The 20,758-nt window shown below is 61.5% G+C and overlaps 1 protein-coding gene across 5 annotated transcripts in view; it reads left to right on the top strand.

Moving 5' to 3' along the window:
* GRHL1 (grainyhead like transcription factor 1) overlaps positions 1–20,758 on the top strand; it is a 30,439-nt gene that overhangs the window by 6,097 nt on the left and 3,584 nt on the right. For 3 of the 5 annotated variants that reach the window (XM_068155330.1, XM_068155328.1, XM_068155331.1), the window contains exons 4-13: positions 407–770; positions 1,854–1,930; positions 2,697–2,850; positions 3,205–3,316; positions 3,758–3,864; positions 13,365–13,523; positions 14,475–14,562; positions 14,900–15,039; positions 16,015–16,052; positions 16,148–16,236. In XM_068155330.1, coding sequence (XP_068011431.1) covers positions 407–770; positions 1,854–1,930; positions 2,697–2,850; positions 3,205–3,316; positions 3,758–3,864; positions 13,365–13,523; positions 14,475–14,562; positions 14,900–15,039; positions 16,015–16,052; positions 16,148–16,236 — 1,328 coding nt within the window. The remainder of the gene's footprint in view (positions 1–406; positions 771–1,853; positions 1,931–2,696; positions 2,851–3,204; positions 3,317–3,757; positions 3,865–13,364; positions 13,524–14,474; positions 14,563–14,899; positions 15,040–16,014; positions 16,053–16,147; positions 16,237–20,758) is intronic. The other 2 variants (XM_068155329.1, XM_068155332.1) reach the window with 1 other exon arrangement.

Genomic DNA, 20,758 nt, shown 5'->3' with positions numbered 1-20,758 from the left:
GTGGTGGGCAGCATGCTGGGCAGCTGCTGGGCAGGCAGTGAGGCTGCGGCTCTGGAGCCTCCCTGCTGGGTGCCTGCTCTCCAGAGTGGCACAGCAGAGCTGGAGGCTCTGAGCTGCTCTGCAGGAGAAGCAGAGCTGCTGCCAGCTGTGCCTGCACAGAGCCAGCTGAGAGGAGCTGCTGCTGGCTGGCAGTGTGGAGGGGCGGCGGCTGCTGCTGCTGCCCTGACTGGGCCCTGCCGTGTGCAGTGAGCTCTGTGCCGTGAGCTGTGCCCCGGCTGTGCCCAGCAGTGAGCTGTGTGATGCCCTGCAGTGATGCAGTGTGCTGTGAGGTGCCCTGGCCGTGCCCAGCAGTGGTGCAGTGAGCTGCGTGGTGCCCTGCCCTGACCATGCCCTGCTGTGCCCGCAGGAGCAGCCTGGCCGGCGCCGCGGAGCCGCTGGTGTGCGCGGGGGAGGGCCGAGTGCCGGTGCTCAAGAACGTTCCCTTCAACATCGTGCTGCCCCCCGCCCCCCGCGGCCCCCTCACCGCCCCCGACACCACCGTCACTGTCTCCATCGCTGCCATGCCCAGCCCCCACCCCATCAAGACGGAGTCGCAGCCGCAGGGCTTCACCGTGGGGCTGCCCCCCGCCGCCTACCACCCCGAGCGCCTAGTGGTCTTCGACCGGAGCCTCGACCCCGAGCAGTTCAGCTCCGGCAGCCAGCCCCAGAGCTCCCAGCGCCGCACCCCGGACTCCACCTTCTCGGAGACCTTCAAGGAGGGCATGCAGGAGGTACCGGGGGCAGGGTCTGTACCGCGGGGTGGGCACCGGCTCTGCTCTGGGACCTGCAGACCTGCCCTGGAAGGTGCTGAGGCTGCTGAACCCTGCAGGTGCTCAGCCTGGGCAGGGGAAGGCTCCAGGCAGAGCTCAGGGCAGCCTCCCAGTACCTGGAGGGGGCTGCAGGAGAGCTGGGGAGGGACTTGTGATGGGCTGGGAGTGCCAGGATGAGGGACAAGGGCTTGGAGCTGGGAGAGAGGAGACTGAGGCTGGAGATGGGGAAGAAATCCTTGGCAGTAAGGGTGGGGAGAGCTTGGCACAGGCTGCCCAGGGAGGCTGTGGGTGCAGCCTGGGCTGGGGGAAGGTTGAAGATCATCCAGTTCCATGGCTGTGCCCATGGCAGGGGGCTTGGAGCTGGTTGATCTTCAACATCCATTCTAACCCAACCTCTCCTGGGTGCCCCTGCCCATGGCAGGGGTTGGAACTAGATGATCCCCAAGGTCCCTTCCAACCCATCCTGTGCCCCTCAGCAGTGCCAGAGCCTTTGGCGGGCAAAGGGTTCCCTCAGCACCAAGCCAGGCTCTGCAGGAGCTCGGTGCCCCCTGTGCTGCTGCAGGGCCTGTCTGGCACCCTCCCTGCTGCTGGGTGGCAGTGGGGGGGATTTGGTGCCCCAAGTGAGAGCTGAAGCTGTTCTGTGGCTCTGTGCTCTGGTGCCAGCTGCAAACAGCAGTGTGACCATGGTCTGGGGCTGCAGCCAGGGACTGGGCAGCTCTGCCCCTCTGTGGCATATGGGAGGGCTCTCAGGTCTTGGGGGAGGATGGAGGCTCTCAGGTGCTGCCCTGAGGTGACTCAGAAGCTGCTGAGGTGCTCAGCTGGCACCAGAGCTGTGAGTGAAGCTCCTGCCCCAGTGCCCAGAGCAGCCCCAAGCAGCTCCCTTGGTACCTGCTGAGGGCTTTGCCTGCCAGGGCTTCCGTGGCAGCAGGGAGCTGCTCAGCCTCGCTGCAGCCCTCCTGGTTCCCGGGGAGTGGCTGTGTGTGTGGGGGGTCCCTCCCAGCTGTGGAGGTTTGTCCCCCCCCTCACGCCGCTGCTGCCTCCCAGGTGTTCTTCCCGCCAGAGCTGAACCTGCGCATGGCCAACATAAGCTCCGAGGATTATGTCTTTGACAGCATCTCTGGGTGAGGCTTTGTGCTGCTGCCCCTGCCCCAGCTGCCCCCTAGCGGGCAGCACACCCCCTGCCCCGCTGCAGAGGGTCTCTGGCAGCCCCTGGGGGCTGTGGCTGACTGCCTGCTGCGGGGTCTTGGTGCAGACCCTCCCTGTGCCTCTGCCGCAGCTGCCTGCAGCTGGCCCCCGGGCAGGGTGCTGGTGCCTGGTGGCTCTGCAGCGCTCTGAGCTGCCTTCCAGCCGTGTCTCCCTCTGGCCTTGCTCTCATTGGGGCATCCTGTGCTGGTGGGAGGGGTCCCTGCCCGTGGCAGGGGTCGGCACCGGGTGATCCACAAGGTCCCTTCGTGCCCCGCCTGTGGCCCTGAGCCTCCCTGCTCAGGCGCAGAGCAGGAGCTGCAAGTGTGGAACTCCTGAGCTGAGGGAGGGGCAGGATGGGGCTTCGGGGGGTACAAATGGCCCAGAGGGGAGAGGAGCAGGCTGTGCATCCTCTTGTGAGCAGAGGTTCCCTGGGTGCTGGTGTTCCACGAGAGCAGCTGGCTGCTGCTAGCCTGGGCAGGGAGCTGCCAGCCCTGCCCTGTGTCTGGGGCTCAGCTTGGCCCAGAAGTTCCCAGATCTGCTCATTCCTGAAGGAAAGGGCTGGCAAGGGCTGGGCTCTGCTGCAGCCTCCCTGCCTGCTGCTGCCTGGCTGACTCAGCTGGCAGCCCTGGAGCTGCTCCAGGAGGATGTGGAAGGCTGCCTCAGCTTTCCAGGAACGAGCTCAGTGCCCTCCTGGCTCCTCAGGAACAACTTTGAGTACACCCTGGAGGCCTCCAAGTCGCTGAGGCAGAAGCCTGGGGACAGCACCATGACCTACCTGAACAAGGGGCAGTTCTACCCCATCACCCTCAAGGAGGCCAGCACTGAGGGCATCCACCACCCCATCAGCAAAGTGCGGGTGAGTGCCAGCCCCACGCAGAGGGGCGGTGTGGGGACCCCTTCTAGCCCCCCAGAGAGGGGGAGAGAGCAGGGAAACCCCCCCCTCCTGCCCTGGCTGCCCGCAGGCTGGGTACCAGCAATGCTGTTGGCACCGAGTGCAGGTGGTGCAGTCCTGGCATGAGCGACTTGAGCTGCAGCTGGGGGAGAGCTCTGCTGCTCTGCTGCCCCTGGTACTGCTGCTGCCTGCCTGCTTGGCACAGCCCTGCCAGAACCCAGAGCCTGGTACCCTTCCCCCCCCCCCCCCCCCCCCCGGGGCAGGCCTGCTCCCTGGCTGCTCCTTGCCTGCTGTGAGCTGTGCCCTTGCCCATGGCAGAGTGTGATCATGGTGGTGTTTGCTGAGGACAAGAGCCGGGAGGAGCAGCTCAGGCACTGGAAGTATTGGCACTCGAGGCAGCACACGGCCAAGCAGCGCTGCATCGACATAGGTGAGGGGCATCCCCGGGGGGGCACAGCCCTGGGCCAGCTCAAGCCTTCTGCTCAGGGTGGGCTGCCTGAGGGAGCCTTGGGATCCATGGAAGGGGTTGGGGTGGAAAGGACCTTGAGGATCCAACCCCTTCCATCCCCCTGCCCTGGGCTCCAGCAGCCTCACACCAAAGCTTCTCCCTTCCTGGTGAGGTGGCACCTCCTGGGGCCCAGGATCTGGGGCTCTGCCAGGGGGCATCCAGGGCTGGGGGAACATTGACGAACACCCAGCTCCATGGACTGTGCCCCTGGCAGGGGGCTTGGGACTGGAGGGTCTTCAACATCCCTTCTACCCCAGCCCATCTTGGGTGCCCCTGGCACAGGGGTGGCACTGGCTGCTCTTTGAGCTCCATGCCAGGGCTCCACATGACTTAGGCTCCTGCCCTGCTTCCTCTTTCCCCCAGCTGACTACAAGGAGAGCTTCAACACCATCAGCAACATCGAGGAGATTGCCTACAATGCCATCTCCTTCACCTGGGACATCAACGAGGAGGCCAAAGTGTGTGCCCAGGTTGCCACCTGCTGTGCCCAGGGCTGGGGGGAAGGGCAGGGCCTGATGGTGAGCCCTGAGGAGCTGAACAACCTCTTGGGAGGCAGAGCCTGCTGCTGCCCGGGGGGCACCCATGGAGGGGCGCAGGAGCTGTGCTGGAGCTGGGCAGCCCTGCTGGGGGGGCAGCTCCTGAGGGAGCTGAGGGTGCCAGGAGCCAGCAGCAGCTGAGCTGCTGGAGCTGGCACCGCTGGAGCTGCAGCTCCCAGTGCCCAGCTCAGAGCCGGAGCAGCCTCCTGTCAGCTGCTGGCTGCAGCCCCTCAGAGCCCCTCACTCACAGGGTCCCTGCGGCTGGGAGACCCCAACCATGGCCACTGCAGCCTGAGCACCTGCTGGGGGCCAGGGCAGGGGGTGGGCACACCCCAGTGCCAAGGGTATTGTGCAGGAGTTTCTCTGGAGAGTTTCAGTGCTGCTTGGGCTCTGTCAGGGGCTGGGAACAGTTCCTGCAGTCCTTGGCACCTTGGCTGGCACCCATCAGCCTGGGCAGAGCCACTACTGGCTGCAGGGAGCCTGAGGGGACTGGGGGGGCCCTCAGCAGGGCACAGAGAGGCCTCTCTGGAGCTGTGTGCTGCTGGGCACTGCAGGTGGCACAGGGCTTGGAGTCCCCACACAGCTCCCTGCCACCAGCAGCTTTGCCCTGTGCTGCACAAGAGAGGTGCCTGGGGGGCTGCTGGGGGGGGCCCAGCCCTAGGGGGGCTTAGTAGGGAGCTGTGTGTGCTTCTGCTGAGTGTGTGCCACCAGTTGTAAGGCTGGCATTGGTGCCAGGCTTCCCTGCTCAGCAGTTTGGCTTCAGCTGGGCAGAGAGGGCTGGCAGGGAGGACCTCGGCTGCTGAAAGGCTGAGATGAGCGAGGCAGGAAGCTGTGCCCAAGGCTTCAGGAAGAGGCAGGAGGTGCTCCCAGGAGCACAGCCCACAGCAGGGGGCTTGGAGCTGGATGATTTTTGACCTTCCATCATTCCAAGGGGCTCAAGGCCTCATCCAGCCTGCCCTTGAACACCAACCCAACCCCCCCAGTGCAGCCTCCTCTCAGGTAGCTTCCCTGCAGAGTGGACTTGCCCAGTGCTGAAGGGCTTGGAGGCTACTTTGGGTTGGGCTGTGCCAGGGGGGTGTTGTGGCAGCTGCTGGGCTGGGATCCTGAGCTCAGTGTGCTGGAGCAGGGCTGGGGGTGCCCCAGGAAGGGGACTGCAGGAGCCTGTGCCAGGCTGGTGGTGCCCTGGTGCCAGCAGCCCTCAGGCCTTGTTAAGGTGGTGCCAGCAGTAGCAGCGCTCAGCAGGTGCAGGTTTGGGGGGCTGGGGCTGGAGCTGTGGCAGGGAGGTGGCAAACAGGCTGCAGGCCACAGAGGAGCTCTGGGGCAGGGAGCCAGGGGAGCCCTGAGGGGCTGCCTGCCTCCTGCTGCTCTGTGCACAGCCTCCTGGCTGCGCTGGGTGGTCCTGGAGGTCTCCTCCAGCTTTGCCCTTTGGGTTTCACTGCTGCAGGTTTGCAGCTGTTTGGCTCTTTGCTTCCTGTCCAGATCTGTTGATGCCCAACCCACAGAACTGTAGTGGTTGGAAGAGACCTTCAAGGTCTTGGAGTCCAACCTGCAGCCCAAGACCACCATAGGCACTGAGCCCTGTCCCAGAGGGAGAGCTCCACAGTGTCTGAGTCACACAGTGCCTGGGGGCAGGAGGGACATCTCCAGCTGGAGCAGGCTGCCCAGGGGCACCCCCAGGCTGAACTTCCATCCAGCTGTGGTGCTTAGAGTGCTTCCTGAGGGTGGAGGAAGAATCTTCCTCAGGTAGCTCCTCCAGAGAGCAAAGCTGCTCCTGCTTTGGAGACCTTGCTCTTTGCTTCATCCCTTCACACCTGGTGGCAAAACTTCCTTTGGCCACTTTCCTGTCCCTGTAGACACAAAGCTTTCAGTCCCCATGGGGCCACAGAATGGTTGGGTTGGAGAAGCCTTGAACCCTGCTCCAGCTCTGCCAAGGCTGGGGCTGAGCCATGGCCCTCAGCACCACATCCCTGCCTCCCTGAAACCTCTCCAGGGATGGGTATTCAGCCACCCCCTGGCCAGTCTGTGCCAGGCTCTGAGAACCCTTCCAGTCACCAAGTTCCTTCTCATGCCCGACCTGAACCTCCCCTGGGGCAACCTGAGGCCATTTCCTCTCCCCCTACCCCTGAGGCTGGGGAGCAGAGCCCCTGCTGGGGCTTCCTCTTGTTGCTTTTCTCTTGTTTGGGTTTTTTGTTGGGGTTGGGCTTTGTTTGGTGCTTCTGGGGGTTGCTTGCTGCTCTTTGGGTGTTGTTTGGGGTTGTTTGTTTTGGGTTGTTTTGTCCTGGACCCTTGCAGCTTCCTTTGCCTCTCCCGCAGCAGCTCAGCCCTGGCTGCCAGCTGCCCCTGCAGCCTCTCCTGCTGGGAGCGTGGGCTGCCAGGAGGCTCAGGCAGGAGGCTCAGGCAGCACTGGGAACCTCCAGCCCTGGCTTTCCCACATGTGGCAGAGACATCCCTGCACTTCCTTGCTCCAGCAGGGGCTGGCATTCTGGGCTCTGCATTTCTCCTACCCTTCCCCTCCTGTGCTGCTGCTGGAGGGAGCTGGCTGGGAGGACTCTGCTCTCCGGGCTGGGTTCTCCACTCTGCCTTCCTGGGCGTGGGCTGGGACCCTGCAGGTGCTCTGTGCCAGTCCCCCAGGCTGGGCTGGGCAGGTTGGAATGCCAAGGAAGCTGCCTGGGCTGCAGCAGGATGGTGCTGAGCCGGGCAGGCTTTGGCCCTGTCGCCCAGCTGCAGACAAACCTTATTTGGGTGTCCGGTGCCAGGGGCAGGGGGTGGCTGGGAGCCCACAGCTGAGGACCTGCCCAAAGGTTTTTATCTCCTCCCTGGCTGCCTCCTGTTGATGCAAAACCTGTGGTGTGTGGGGGAGGCAAGGAACAAGCGTGAGGGCAGCAGGATGAGCCAGCTCTGGGTGAGCCTGGCTCCCCCCTGCAGCTCGGCACAGCCTTGCTCCCTGGCCAGGCCCCTCCTACCTGCCCCACTCCTGGGAGTCACCCAGCTGGCAGTTCAGCCTCTGGCTGCTGTGCTGATGGCAGCCAGGAGGCTTTGGGGCAGGAGGGGACTTGCATCCAGCCAGCTTTCCACAGCTGGAGCAGGTTAAGCCCTGTCTTGGGCATGTCCCTGTGGCCTTTGGGGACTTAGAGGAGGCTGCAGGAGAGCCGGGGAGGGACTTCAGCAGGGAGTGCAGGGACAGGACAGGGGCTGCCAGTACAGGGAGGGTGGCCCCCAGGAGGGTGGAGACTCCCTTGGTACAGGAGTCCTGTGGTCAAGGCAAGGAGTGATGGGGACAAGGCACTGCTGGGGAGATTCCAGAGGGGCTCCAGAGGAAAATGACTCCCAGGAGCACAGCTGGACCCTGGAATCATCTCCCAAGGGCCGCAGTGGAGTGTGTGTGTCCCCCCCCCTTAGACACCCTTCAGACTCAGGCTGCCAGGGTGCTGGGCCAGCTCAGTTCAACTCCACCAGCACCTACAGAGGGTGGAGCAGATGGTCCCTGGGGTGCCCTCCAGCCTGGCAGGCTGGGATGGCTTCAGACTGCTCCCTGGTGCTGGGTGGTTCACCTCTGGTCCTTCAGGGGAGTCTGTGCAGGCAGAGAAGGAGGAAGCTGTTTGGAGTCCCCTGGTCCCTGTCCAAGTCCTTGTGTTTAGCTCTGATGAATCCTTGACCTTATCTCTTCCTCTGGTTTCTAGCCTCCTGTGCTACCCTGGGGGGGGGGGGGGGGGGCGCTCTCAGGAGGGTCTCTGTAGCCCTTCCCAAAGGGGAAGCAGCTCCTGGGTCAGGGCAGCTGGGCAGTGACCCCAGCACAGGCTGCTCTCTGAGCAGGACAGGGGAAGGGGGCTGCAGGTGAGACTCTGCCCCTGGCACCAGCCCTGGCACAGCTAGAGAAGGGTTGGGCTCTGCTCTGGAAGGGCTTTTCCAACCAGAACCAGGCTGTGGTGGTGGAGGAGGTCCCAGGACCCGTTTGCCTGCTGAGCCTTGGGCAAGAGCAGGGAAAGTGTTTGGCCAGGGTCAAGAAACAGAACCCCCAGCTGCAGCAGGCCTGGCTGAGGCTGTGGGCACTGCCCAGAACCCTTAGGCTCTTCCTGCCCCCCCCCCGCCAACCTCTGGCTCCCTTAAATGTGACTCAGGAGCTGCAGTTGGCTCCTGCTCTGCAGAGGAGACCTTCCCCTGGCCCTGCTGCCTTGGCCCTGGTCAGCTGCTGTGCTTTGGTGCCCAGGACACAGCAGAGGAGCTGTGGGTGTGCAGAGTTCACCTCACAAGGGCCTCTTTCATCTCCCTGACAGCCAGGGCCCTGTGGCACTCAGTTGCCCTTTAATTAGTGCAGCCCTTCCCAGCTGGGCTGGGAGCAGAGCCTGGGAGAGGGTGCAAGGAGATCAGCTGCCTGCTGCCCCTGCTTGAGGGCACACAGCGGAGCTCTGCTGGCTCCCCGGAGGCTTCTCCTGCCAGCTCTGCCCAGCTGGCTGGGGAGCACAAGTGCTGGGGAACTCACCAGAGACCTCTCTGGCTTGGAAGAGACCTCCAGGATCATCCAGCACCCACCGCCACCCTGGCCCCAAGTGCCCATGGCCACAGGTCCCCCTCCAGGGCTGGGGACTCCTTCACCTTCCTGGGCAGCCTGCTGGGGGGTGGGGGAGGGTTGGTGGTCTCCAGGAGTGTAGGGCAGCAGCTGGGGGGGTGTTTGCCAGCCCTATGTCACTGCTTGGTTTCCTCTCTGCCAAGCTAAGCTACAGAGCTGTTTGTCCTCAGGAGAAGCTGAGCTGCCCTGAAGAGTGAAAAAGGCAAGAAAAAAGTCGAGAGAGGCAAAGGAGGATGGCGGGGGGGGGGGGGGGGGGGGGAGAAGGGGCTGGGGAGGGCTGAGCTGCCCCAGGGGGGGACAGGTCTCCACTCCCTCCAGAAAGCTTCCTGTTCCCGACAGGCTCTGCCGGGGGGGGGGGGCTTGGCAGGGCTGGGGCAGGCTCTGCTTTGGGGTCAGGTGCTGGGAGGTGAAGTGCAGATGATGGGGGGGGGGGGGGGGGGGGGGAGGGAGGCAGCAGCAGCTCAGTGGGGCTGAGAATGCGGAACGGCCCCGGGGCGCAGGGCAGGAATCCTGCTCGGCAGGCTAGGGACGCATAGCAGCCCCTCTGCCCCGCCCACTCCTGCCACTGCTGGGGTGGGGATGGAGCTGCTGCACTCCCTGGGTCTCCCTTGGTGTCCAAACGCAGTACAGAGAAGGGCTCAGGGCAGCAGGGAGCTCAGAGCTCATCTGCTGCAACCTCCTGCTCTGGGCAGGGACAGCTCTTGGCTGCTGCAGGGAGGAGGCAGCCACAGCCCCCCCTGGGCAGCCTGTGCCGTGCTGGTGCTGCAGGGTTAGTGTTTCCCCTGGTTCCAGGCTTCTCCCCCTGCCCTGCACCGGGAGCTGCTCTCTGCCTTGGTGGCAGAAGACAACTTGTGCTTCAAGTGGAAGAGGCTCAGCAGTGCTCCCAGGCCGGGAGCTTCCTGCTCCATGCCCCCTCTTCAGCTGGTGAATGGTGACAGGGTGACTCAGTCACAGCAGCAGGGACAGGGCTCGGGGTCAGGGAGGAGCCCTGCAGGGCTCCTGCTCTGCTGCCATCTCCTCCCAAGCCCAACCTTCATGAACAAAACCTTCCTGGTTTCCAGCTGCTGGGAACACTCCTGGCTCAAACCACCTCTGGAACTTGGGCACTCTGAAGATGACCAAAACCAGGGGGTACAGGAGGGGGAGGGGTGGTCAGGATGCACCAGCATCAGGGTTGGGCTCCTCCCTCCCAGAGGGACATTGAGGGCTGAAGCAGGGCCAGAGAAGGGCAACAGAGCTGAGGAAGGGTCTGGGGAACAGAGCTGGGGAGGAGCAGCTGAGGGCCCTGGGGGTGTTGAGTGTGGAGAAGAGGAGGCTGAGGGAGACCTCATTGGTCTCACTGGGGTTGGGCTCTGCTCCCCAGGCTCAGGTGATGAGAGGAGAGGACCTGGAGTGTACCAGGGGAGGGTCAGGTTCCCAGGCACTGGCAGAGGCTGCCCAGGGAGGTGGTGGAGTCCCCATGCCTGGAGGGGTTCCAGAGCCCTGTGGCCATGGCTCCTGGGGCCAGGGTTTGGTGGCCATGGTGGGGCTGGGTTGGGATTGGACTGGATGATCTCAGAGGCCTTTTCCAACCCAAACCCTTCCATGATCCTTTTGGGCTGCAGTGGCTTTGTCCCAAGAGGAGAAGGCAGCCCTGGCTCCCTGCTCCTTCAGGGAGGTGGTTGGGGCTTTGTTGTCACCTCCTGTCCAGAGTCCTGCAGACATAAGGGGCATGAAAATGAAGTCACTGCTTAAGGCTAGAGCTAAGCAAATGAGGACAGCCTTGGTCCTCTGCCAGGCAGCCCCTGGTCCCCTTGTGCAGCTCTGCTGCCCCACCGCGGGGCTCTCACTGGAGACCAACCCTCCTCCCTCCCTCCAGCCCCGTGGGTGGGCTTTGTGTGGCTGCAGAGCTGCTCCCTGCTGCAGTCTCGCTGCCTGCCGGGCCCCTGCTGGCTGCTGCTGCGTCCTGTGCTGTGCAGCCACCTGCAGCTCACACAAGGAATCTGTTAAGGCTCTCAGCACAAAACTGCCTGGGTGGGAAGAGACCTTCAAGCCCTCAAACCATGTGCCCAGGTGCCCTGGGCAGCTGCAGAAGCTGCTGGCACGGCTGCTTGGCTGGGCAGGTGTTGGAGGGAGGCAGAGCTGGGATCTGGCTGTGAACACTCAGCGTGGGCAAAGCCATGCAGCACTCACAGGGAGGATGTTACAGCAGGCAGGGAACAGAGCTGAGGCTGCCCAGGACCCCAGGGCTCTGCTGAGGGAGCAGAGGCTCAGGCTGGGCACACAGCTCGGGGCTGAGCTCCCACCTGGCTTGAGCTTCCCTGAGAGGCTCTGAACTCCACTGGAGATATTCCAGACCCACCAGGATGTGCTCCTGTCACCTGCTCTGGGTGGCCCTGCTCTGGCAGGGGATTGGACTGGTGATCCCCAGGGTGCCTTCCACCCCACACCATTCTGTGTGGGTCCCTTGAGGACCCCTTGAGCATCCCCCTGGGCTGTGGCAGTGCTGCATGAAGAGAGCCCTTGGGAAGCTGGAGGTGGCAGGGAAGGAAGGGGATGGTCAGAAGCTGGCACAGCCATCACTGGGCTCCCTCTGGGCAAGGTGGAAAACAGCTGCTCCTGGATGCGGTCTGGGGTCTATGGGAGCAGAATTATGGGATGGGATGGAGAAGCTCTTGGAGCTCATCACATCCAACCATTCCCTGACCCTGCCAGGGCTGGGGCAGAGCCACCACATCTGTGCTGGGGGTGCTCATGTCCATGAGCTGCTGCTGAGCTCCTAGGGGTGGTGGTGCTGAGCTGGTGCTGTGCTGTTGGTGCTGTGCTCCTGTTGTCAGTGGTGCTGTGCTGGTGCTGAGCTCCTGGGGGTAGTGGTATCATAGTATCATTCAGGGTTGGAAGGGACCACAAGGATCATCTAGTTCCAACCCCCTTGCCATGGGCAGGGACACCCCACACTAGATCAGGCTGGACAGAGCCTCATCCAGCCTGGGCTTAAACACCCCCAGGGACGGGGCCTCGACCACCTCCCTGGACAACCCATTCCAGGGTTTCACCACTCTCATGGTGAAGAACCTCCTCCTCACATCCAGCCTGAATCTCCCCACCTCCAGCTTCATTCCATTCCCCCTAGTCCTAGCACTACCTGAGATCCTGAGAAGTCCTTCCCCAGCCTTCCTGTAGGCCCCCTTCAGATACTGGAAGGCCACAATTAGGTCACCTCGGAGCCTTCTCTTCTGCAGACTGAACAGCCCCAACTCCTTCAGTCTGCCCTCATAGGAGAGGTGCTCCAGCCCTCTGCTCATCCTTGTGGCCCTTCTCTGGACACGTTCCAGCACCTCCACATCCCTCTTGTAATAGGGGCTCCAGAACTGGACACAGTACTCCAGGTGGGGTCTCACCAGGGCTGAGTAGAGGGGGAGGATCACCTCCCTCGACCTGCTAGCCACACTTCTCCTGATGCAGCCCAGGATCTGATTGGCTTTGCGGGCTGCAAGTGCACACTGAGAGCTCATGTTGAGCTTCTTGTCCACCAGCACCCCCAAGTCTCTCTCCTCAGGGCTGCTTTCCAGCCAGTCACTGCCCAGCCTGGATTTGTGCCTGGGATTGCCTCGACCCAGATGCAGGACCCTGCACTTGCTCCTGTTGAAGCTCATGAGGTTGGCTTGTGCACACCTCTCCAGCCTGTCCAGGTCCCTCTGGATGGCCTCCCTTGCCTCCAGCGTGTCTGCTGCACCACACAGCTTGGTGTCATCAGCAAACTTGCTGAGGGTGCACTCAATGCCACTGTCCATGTCCCCCACAAAGATGTTGAACAAGACAGGTCCCCGGACTGATCCCTGAGGGACTCCGCTTGTGGAGCTGAGCTCCTGTCGCAGGGTTCTTTGTGGGCTCCTCCCGGTGCTGTTCTTGGGCTGGCAGCAGGGAAGGTCTCTGCAGAGCTGTGTGAGCAGACTGTGGGCAGCGCCGCACAAAGCCAGGACCGCGACCCCGCAGCCCCTCCGCGGCTCTGGCCCTGCCGGGAGGCTGTGCAGCAGCATCAGGGCTCCGGCAGGTGGCGCCAGCTGCCCGCAGAGCGCCCCGGGGTGCGCAAGGCGGTGGGAAAGGGAGAGCGTGAGAAGGGGGCAGGCAGGGGGACACAGAGTGGGCAGGGGGACATGGAGAGAGGGGGCAGACGGTGGGGCAGGGCCGCTGGAGCAGCTCTGCAGGGGGGCTCCTGGCAGCTGAGGCTTTGGTGATTGATTGATTGATTGATTGATTGATTAAGAGGTAGGGAGAGAAAGAAACAAACAAGCAGAGAGCAAACCAACCCCACCCCAGTGAAGCAAAACAAACCAAACCCCAGCCCCACTCCCAAAACAAACTAAACCAAAACTCAAGAAAGCAACAAAAGCACCGAACCTGATGCAGCCAAGAGCAGCACAGTGGCCACAGAATAGCCCCAGGGGAAGAAAAGGAACACAAGCAGCGAGCCCCCAAACAAGCACAGCAACCAAACTCTGTTCCAGAAACAACAGCCACAGAAACCAGCACCTTGGGCACCTCCCTGGGCAGCCTGTGCCAGGCTCTGCCCACCCTCACCATCAAGAATTTCTTCCTCCTCTCCAGTCTCAGTCTCCCCTCTCCCAGCCCAAAGCCATTGTCCCTCCCCCTGGCACTGCCAGCCCTTGTCCCAAGCCCCTCACCAGCCCCCCCGCAGGCGCTGGCCATGTCTGAAGTTGCTTGTGCCCCACGGTGGGCTGGGCAAGGAGCTCTGAACGCTGTGCCTTTGCTGGGTGCTGTGCCTGAGCTGGCAGCAGAGGGCAGGTCCTGCTGCAGGGGCAGCAGCAATGCCCTGCTGACAGCCAGCCAGGGTCACCTCTAATAGTTGTGCCTTCCTCCTCCTCAGGTCTTCATCTCTGTCAACTGCCTCAGCACAGATTTCTCCTCCCAGAAAGGGGTCAAGGGGCTGCCCCTCAACCTGCAGATTGATACCTACAGCTACAACAACAGGAGCAACAAGCCTGTGCACAGAGCCTATTGCCAGATCAAGGTCTTCTGTGACAAGGTGGGCATAGCCCAGGCTGCTGCTGGCCCTTAGGCATGGCCCAGGCTGCATCAGACCCTTGCACATGGCCTAGGCTGCCGCTGGCCCTTGGGCATGGCCCAGGCTGCATCTGACCCTTGGGCATTTTCCAGGCTGCTGCTGGCCCCTGGGCATGGCTCAGGCCAGGCTGGGGCACTGCTGTGGCCCTTGGCACAGGCAGGGGTGGGTCAGGCAGTGCAGCTCTGGCTGTGGTGGCCTGGGCCCAGCAGAGGGATGGAGGAGAGCTGCTAGGGGGGAGGTGGAAGGGCAAAGCTGCTGAGACAGAAGCTGCAGCCACAGACCAGGGGCTGAGACAAAGTCTGCTGATGGCCTTGGCTGCTCTCTGCTCATGCTGTGGGCAGGGGCCCACAGGTGCCCAGTGTGTCTGGGTCCCATCTGGGCTTGAGCAGAGCAGCCTGGGGGTGGTGGTGCCATCTGTGACACACTGGAGCATGAGCTTGGCTCAGGTTTGGCTTGGAAGGGACCTCAAAGGTCACCCAGCTCCAGCCCCCTGCCCTGGGCAGGGAGACCTCCACCAGCCCAGGCTGCTCCAGGCCTCATCCAGCCTGGCCTGGAACCCTTCCAGGCAGGGGACAGCCACAGCCTCCCTGGGCAGCCTGTGCTAGGCTCTCCCCAGCCTCACTGCCAACAATTTCTTCCTGGTCTTCAGTCTCTCTCTGCCCTCCCCAGGCTTCAGCCCCTCCCAGGGAGGCCCAGGGGGGCTCTTGGCTGAGCTGGTTGGGTGCCATCGGTGATGATGGGAAGTGAGCCCTGGGCAGCCCCAGAGCTGGCAGCCCCTGGCTGCCCTGCAGGGTGGGCACTGTGCAGTGCTGCCAGGAAGCCATGGGGAGCCTGCTTCTGCAGCTGGCAGAGGAATCCCACCCAGCCCAGCCCCCACCCTCTCCCCTCCTCCCCTCGGTGTCTCCCTGGCAGGGGGCAGAGAGGAAAATCCGAGACGAGGAGCGGAAGCAGAGCAAAAGAAAAGGGAAGTGCAGTGACCCCAACGCCCAGCTCAGTGCCTGTGAGTAGCACTCAGCCCCCCCCGCCCCCCCCCCCCCCAGCCTCACCCTTCCCAGGAGGCACCTGGAAAGGAGCAGGGGGCAGTGGGTGCCAGGCTGCTGCCCAGGGGGCAGCCGTTCCACTCTGCCCTGCTGTGCTTCCTGCTGGCCATCCCCAGCCCAGTTTGGTGCCCAAACCCCTCCAGGAGGGCTGGAGCCACCCAGACCCCCTGAGCTGCTGCCCCAGGGTGCCAGCCCCCAGCTGAGAGCTCCTCTGCAGCAGGAGCTCGGTGGTGGGCACGCAGGGAGGGCAGAGCCCAGGCAGCGCCATGACCCCATGCCCCCTGTGTGCTCCTGCAGTCTCTGACGTGAAGGTGCCCCTGCTGCCCTCCCATAAGCGCACAGACATCACCATCTTCAAGCCCTTCATGGACCTGGACACTCAGCCAGTGCTCTTCATCCCTGATGTGCACTTTGCCAACCTCCAGCGTGGTGCCCACGTGAGTCCAGCTGCGGTGCCGGTCGCCAGCGGTGCCAGGCTGGACGCACGGAGCCTGGGTGCCAGCTGCACTGCCCGGACTGCCCTGGGGGTGCTTGATGAGCACACTGCTGTGAGCTGCCCTCCCATGGGCCTGCAGTGCCCTTGGCACAGCGTCCCCAGCGGGGAGCTCACTGCAGCAGCTGCCGCCTGCTCTTCCCCTATGTAAACTATGGGGCCTGGGGTGCTGCTGCAGGCCCTGGGCTCCCCCAGCCTGCTGCTGCAAGGTGAAAAGCTGCTCTGTGGAGCTGGCAGCTGTGCTAGCTCTGACCTGCTGCCAGTGCCCAGCCTCAGCCTCCCTGGAAAGTGCCTAGCTGAAACTGGAAGGGGAAGCAATGAGAGTGCAGCCAAGGTGGGGAGTGATGAGTGCGCTGTGCTGGGATCCTGCTGTGCCCCAGCACCACCTCAGCCTTGCTTTCTGAGGGCACAGGGAGGGAGCAGCACCCTGCACCCCCAGGGCTGCCTTGGGTGTTCCTCTGAGGGCTCCAGGGCTGAGCTCTGCTAGGAGGCTCCATGGCAGCCCAGGCACAGCTGGGCAGCTCCTATGTGCTCCTCTCTCACTTCAGGCCCTTTGGGTTTTGTGTGAAAGAGGCTCTGCCCCCTGACAGCTTTGTCCTTGGTGTTGGTTTTTGGGGAGCAGGAGCCCATGAGGAGGTTCTTGGTAGCTGTGTGGAGCAGGCTGCCCAGGGATCCTGTGGAGTTTCCTCTGGAGGCTTCCCAGCCCCCCCGGATGTGTTCTGGGTGCCCTGCCCTGGCTGCCCTGCTCTGGCAGGGGTTGGACTGGCTGAGCTCCTGAGGTCCCTTCCAGGCCTAGCACTCTAGATCCCTGGCTTGGCCCCAGGCTGGGCTGGAGCTGGTGGTTTGTGAAGGGTCTTCCCCCTGGCTCCCCTTCACTAGGTGCTTTTCTGCCTAAGGAGACCTCCCTTTGTTTTCAAAGGTCCTTCCTGTAGCTTTAGAAGAGCTGGAGGGGGAAAGGTAAGAGCTGCACCCCCTCCCCTGCCCTGCTCTGCCCTCACTCCCAGGCTGAGCCCTGCCTTGCCCCATGCTGATGTTATGCCTGTCCATGGCAGCTCCAGCATGAAGAGAGGAGGCTACATGGTTGAGGAGGACTTCATTGCTGCTCCAAACAAACTGCCCAGGATAGAAGAGCCAAAGAGAGGTTTGGATTCCTTCTTCCATCCTGAACTGCTGCAGGCTTTGCCCAGCAGGAGAGAGATGCAGCTGGGTTCAAGGAGCTGCTTCCACTCCTTTGGGCTTCTGGCTCTGAGCACAGTCTGCAGCCCAGGCTGTGGCTCAGCTCCACAAACCTGCTGCAGTGTCAGGAGTCTGGGGGCTTCCTGCTAGCTCAGCCACCTGAGTGGCTCTCAGCCTGGAAGGAAAGAGAGGCAGGGGGAGGGGAGCAGCCTGCAGGCTCCTTGCTGGGTGAGAGCAGAGAGTTCACCACAGAGGCCACAGAATACTTCCTGAAGGCTTCTGCAGAGCTTGAAGCAGTGGAGGGCAGGAGCTGGTTCTGGGCATGGAACTGCTGCATCCTTGCTGCTGCTGGGCCAGGAGCTGCTCAGGGAAGGTTCTGCTGCTTTCTAGCCCCTTGCCACCTCCTGGATGGTGCTGTGGTGATGTGGGAGGAGAATGAGAGGTCCCTTGGGAGATGGCCTGGTGGCAGCTGGGTGTGGAAGGACCAAAAACAAAGCTTAAAGGGATTAAGAGAGGGAGATTGGACTCGGGGGGCAGCCAAGGTTAAGCCTGGCAAGTGGTGACCTTGCTGGGGTCACCCTCTGGGTGTGCAGGAACAGGGGGAAAGATGGACTTCCTCCAAAGGAGGTGGAGGTCCTGAGGGGGGTTCTTGTTGCTGTGGGCCATGAAATGAGCTCCATGGGGCAGTCCTGGAGTGGTTTGGCTTGGCAGGGACACCCAGGATGGGTTGGGGCAGAAGGGATGTTGAAGATCATGGGCACAGCCATGGCAGGGGGCTTGGTACTGGATGAGCTTCAGCCTCCCACCAGCCCAGGAGGCTCAGGTCCCATCCAGCCTGGCCTTGAACACCTCCAGGGAGGTCTCCTCGTGCCCCCCTGTGCCCCAGCAGTGTGAGCTGCCCCCCTGAAGCCTGCAGACAGCCCTGCTGCTGGGAATCTGCCCCTGGCAGAGGGATTCCATCCAGGTGCTGCCCTGTGCTGAGCTCCCCTTGCTCAATTAGCATGACTGGGATGTAGGGATAGATGGGTATAAACTCTTTAGGAAGGATAGGCAGGGAAGGAGAGGAGGAGGTGTTGCCCTCTATGTCAATAGCCAGTTGGAATCAGTGGAGCTCCAACTGGGGAGGGATGATGAGCTAGTTGAGAGTGTATGGGTTAAAATTAAAGGCAGGACAGGGGAAGAAGATATTACTGTGGGGGTCTCCTACAGGCCACCTGACCAGCAGATCCAAGCAGATGAGGCCCTCCATAGGCAAATAGAAGCGGCTTACAGGTCACAAGCCCTGGTCCTCATGGGTGATTTCAACCACCCGGACATCTGCTGGAGGGACAACACAGCAAGGCACCAGCAATCCAGGATGTTCCTGGACTGCATAGAAGACAACTTCCTCCTCCAAATGGTAGAGGAACCAACAAGAAATGGTGCTATGCTGGACCTTGTTCTCACCAACAGGGAAGGGCTGGTAAGCAATGTGAGGCTCAGAGATGGCCTTGGCTGCAGTGACCATGAAGCAGTTGAATTTAACATCCTCAGGGCAATCAGGAGGAAGTATTCCAAGCTCACGACCCTAGACTTTAGGCGTGCAGATTTTGATCGCTTCAGGGATCTGCTAGCCAAAGTGTCGTGGGACAAAGCCCTGGAGGGAAGAGGGACCCAGGACAGCTGGTCAGTATTCAAGGACCACCTCCTCTGTGTCCAGGAGCTCTGTATACCAACAAAGAGAAAAGCAGGTAAGAATGCTAGGAGGCCTGCCTGGATGGGCAAGGAGCTACTGGACACACTATTACTTAAAAGGAAACTCTACAGGAAGTGGAGGGAAGGACAGGTAGAACAGGGGGAATATAAGGAAGCTGCCCGAGCAGCAAGAGTCCTGGTTAGGAAAGCCAAAGCAGAGTTTGAGTTGAATCTAGCCAGGGAGATTAAAGGGAACACTAAGAACTTCTACAGGTATATTAATGGGAAGAAGAAGACTAGGGAAGGTGTGGGCCCCCTCAGAAAGGAAACTGGTGACATGGTCACAAGTGATGAGGAAAAGGCTGAGGTACTTAATAACTTCTTTACCTCAGTCTTCACTGCAAGGGCCTCTAGCCACACTCCTGATGTTATGGAAGTCAAAGCCAGGGACGGGGAGGAAGAACTGCCCATTGTAAGTGCAGATCAGGTTCGTGATCATCTGAAGAACCTGAAAGTGTTCAAGTCCATGGGACCCGACGGGATACACCCACGGGTCCTGAGAGAACTGGCAGATGAGGTTGCTAAACCCCTCTCTATTATATTTCAAAAGTCATGGCAATCTGGTGAAGTCCCCACAGACTGGAAAAGGGGAAACATTGCCCCCATCTTCAAAAAGGGTAAGAAGGAGGAACCAGGGAACTACAGGCCAGTCAGTCTCACCTCTGTGCCTGGAAAGATCATGGAGCAGATCCTCCTGGAGTCACTACTCGCTCAAAAGAATAGTGAAGAGGTGATTGGGAACAGTCAGCATGGCTTTGCCAAGGGCAAATCCTGCCTGACCAACCTGGTGGCCTTCTATGAGCAGGTGACAAAATTAATAGATGAGGGGCGAGCAACTGATGTCGTTTACCTGGACCTGAGCAAAGCCTTTGACACTGTCCCACACCACATCCTGGTCTCCAAACTGGTGACACATGGGTTTGATGGGTGGACCACTAGATGGATAAGGAACTGGCTTGATGGCCGCACCCAAAGAGTGGCTGTCAATGGCTCCATGTCCCAGTGGAGGCCAGTGACAAGCGGAGTCCCTCAGGTATCAGTCCTGGGACCTGTCTTGTTCAACATCTTTGTGGGGGACATGGACAGTGGCATTGAGTGCACCCTCAGCAAGTTTGCTGATGACACCAAGCTGTGTGGTGCAGCAGACACGCTGGAGGGAAGGGAGGCCATCCAGAGGGACCTTGACAGGCTGGAGAGGTGAGCACAGGCCAACCTCATGAAGTTCAATAAGAGCAAGTGCAGGGTCCTGCATGTGGGTCGAGGCAATCCCAGGCACAAATCCAGGCTGGGCAGTGACTGGCTGGAAAGTAGCCCTGAAGAGAGAGACTTGGGGGTGCTGGTGGACAAAAAGCTCAACATGAGCTCTCAATGTGCACTTGCAGCCCACAAAGCCAACCAGATCCTGGGCTGCATCAGGAGAAGTGTGGCTAGCAGGTCGAGGGAGGTGATCCTCCCCCTCTACTCAGCCCTGGTGAGACCCCACCTGGAGTACTGTGTCCAGTTCTGGAGCCCCTATTACAAGAGGGATGTGGAGGTGCTGGAACGTGTCCAGAGAAGGGCCACAAGGATGATCAGAGGGCTGGAGCACCTCTCCTATGAGGACAGACTGAAGGAGTTGGGGCTGTACAGTCTGCAGAAGAGAAGGCTCCGAGGAGACCTAATTGTCGCCTTCCAGTATCTGAAGGGGGCCTACAGGAAGGCTGGGGAAGGACTTCTCAGGATCTCAGGTAGTAATAGGACTAGGGGGAATGGAATGAAGCTGGAGGTGGGGAGATTCAGGCTAGATGTGAGGAGGAGGTTCTTCACCATGAGAGTGGTGAAACCCTGGAATGGGTTGTCCAGGGAGGTGGTCGAGGCCCCGTCCCTGGGGGTGTTTAAGAGCAGGCTGGATGAGGCTCTGTCCAGCCTGATCTAGTGTGGGGTGTCCCTGCCCATGGCAGGGGGGTTGGAACTAGATGATCCTTGTGGTCCCTTCCAACCCTGAATGAAACTATGAAACTATGAAACTATGAAATTAGCTGTGCCACTAATTGGATCAATGCTGCAGGTGTGGCAGGGTGAGGCTGCTGAGGCCTTGTAAACAGGGCAGGCTGCAGGACCTGCTCATTATGGGGTGGATGAGTCTAGGCTTTTCCTGCTGCCATGCTTCACCCTGCAGCTTCTCCTGAGGCTGCTGCTCCCCGCGGGATCTCTGGAGCCTTGAGCAGGTCAGGGCTGCTCAGCTCATTGGAGTCCTTCCTTTTGCCTCCTCCCAGCAGCAGAGCAAGGCTGCTAGGGAGGCAACAGAAGGATGATCAAGGGCCACGAGGCTGAGCAGAGGGCTGGAGCTGCTCTGCTCTGAGGACAGACTGAGGGAGTTGGGGCTGTGCAGGCTGGAGAGAAGGCTCCAGGGAGACCTAATTGTGGCCTTCCAGGATCTTCAGGGGGCTGCAGGAAAGCTGTAGAGGGACTTCTGAGGGTGTCGGGGAGTGATAGGACTGGGGGGGATGGAGCAAAACTAGAAGTGGGGAGATTCAGATTGGATGTGAAGAATAAGCTGTTGCCCATGAGGGTGGTGAGAGCCTGGCACAGGTTGCCCAGGGAGGTGGTGGAAGCCTCCTGCCTGGAGGTGTTTGCAGCCAGGCTGGATGTGGCTGTGAGCAACCTGCTGCAGTGTGAGGTGTCCCTGGCCATGGGGGTTGGGACTGGCTGAGCCTTTAGGTCCCTTCCAGCCCTGGCAGCTCTGTGATCCTGTGGTGCCAGCTGAGGTGGTG

The sequence above is a fragment of the Melanerpes formicivorus genome, unplaced genomic scaffold (assembly GCF_026170545.1).
Source record: "Melanerpes formicivorus ecotype bairdi unplaced genomic scaffold, bMelFor1.0.p_v2 SCAF_31, whole genome shotgun sequence".
Taxonomy (NCBI): domain Eukaryota; kingdom Metazoa; phylum Chordata; class Aves; order Piciformes; family Picidae; genus Melanerpes; species Melanerpes formicivorus.
The sequence above is the reverse complement of the archived record's forward strand: the minus strand, read 5'-3'. Positions and strand labels throughout refer to the sequence as shown.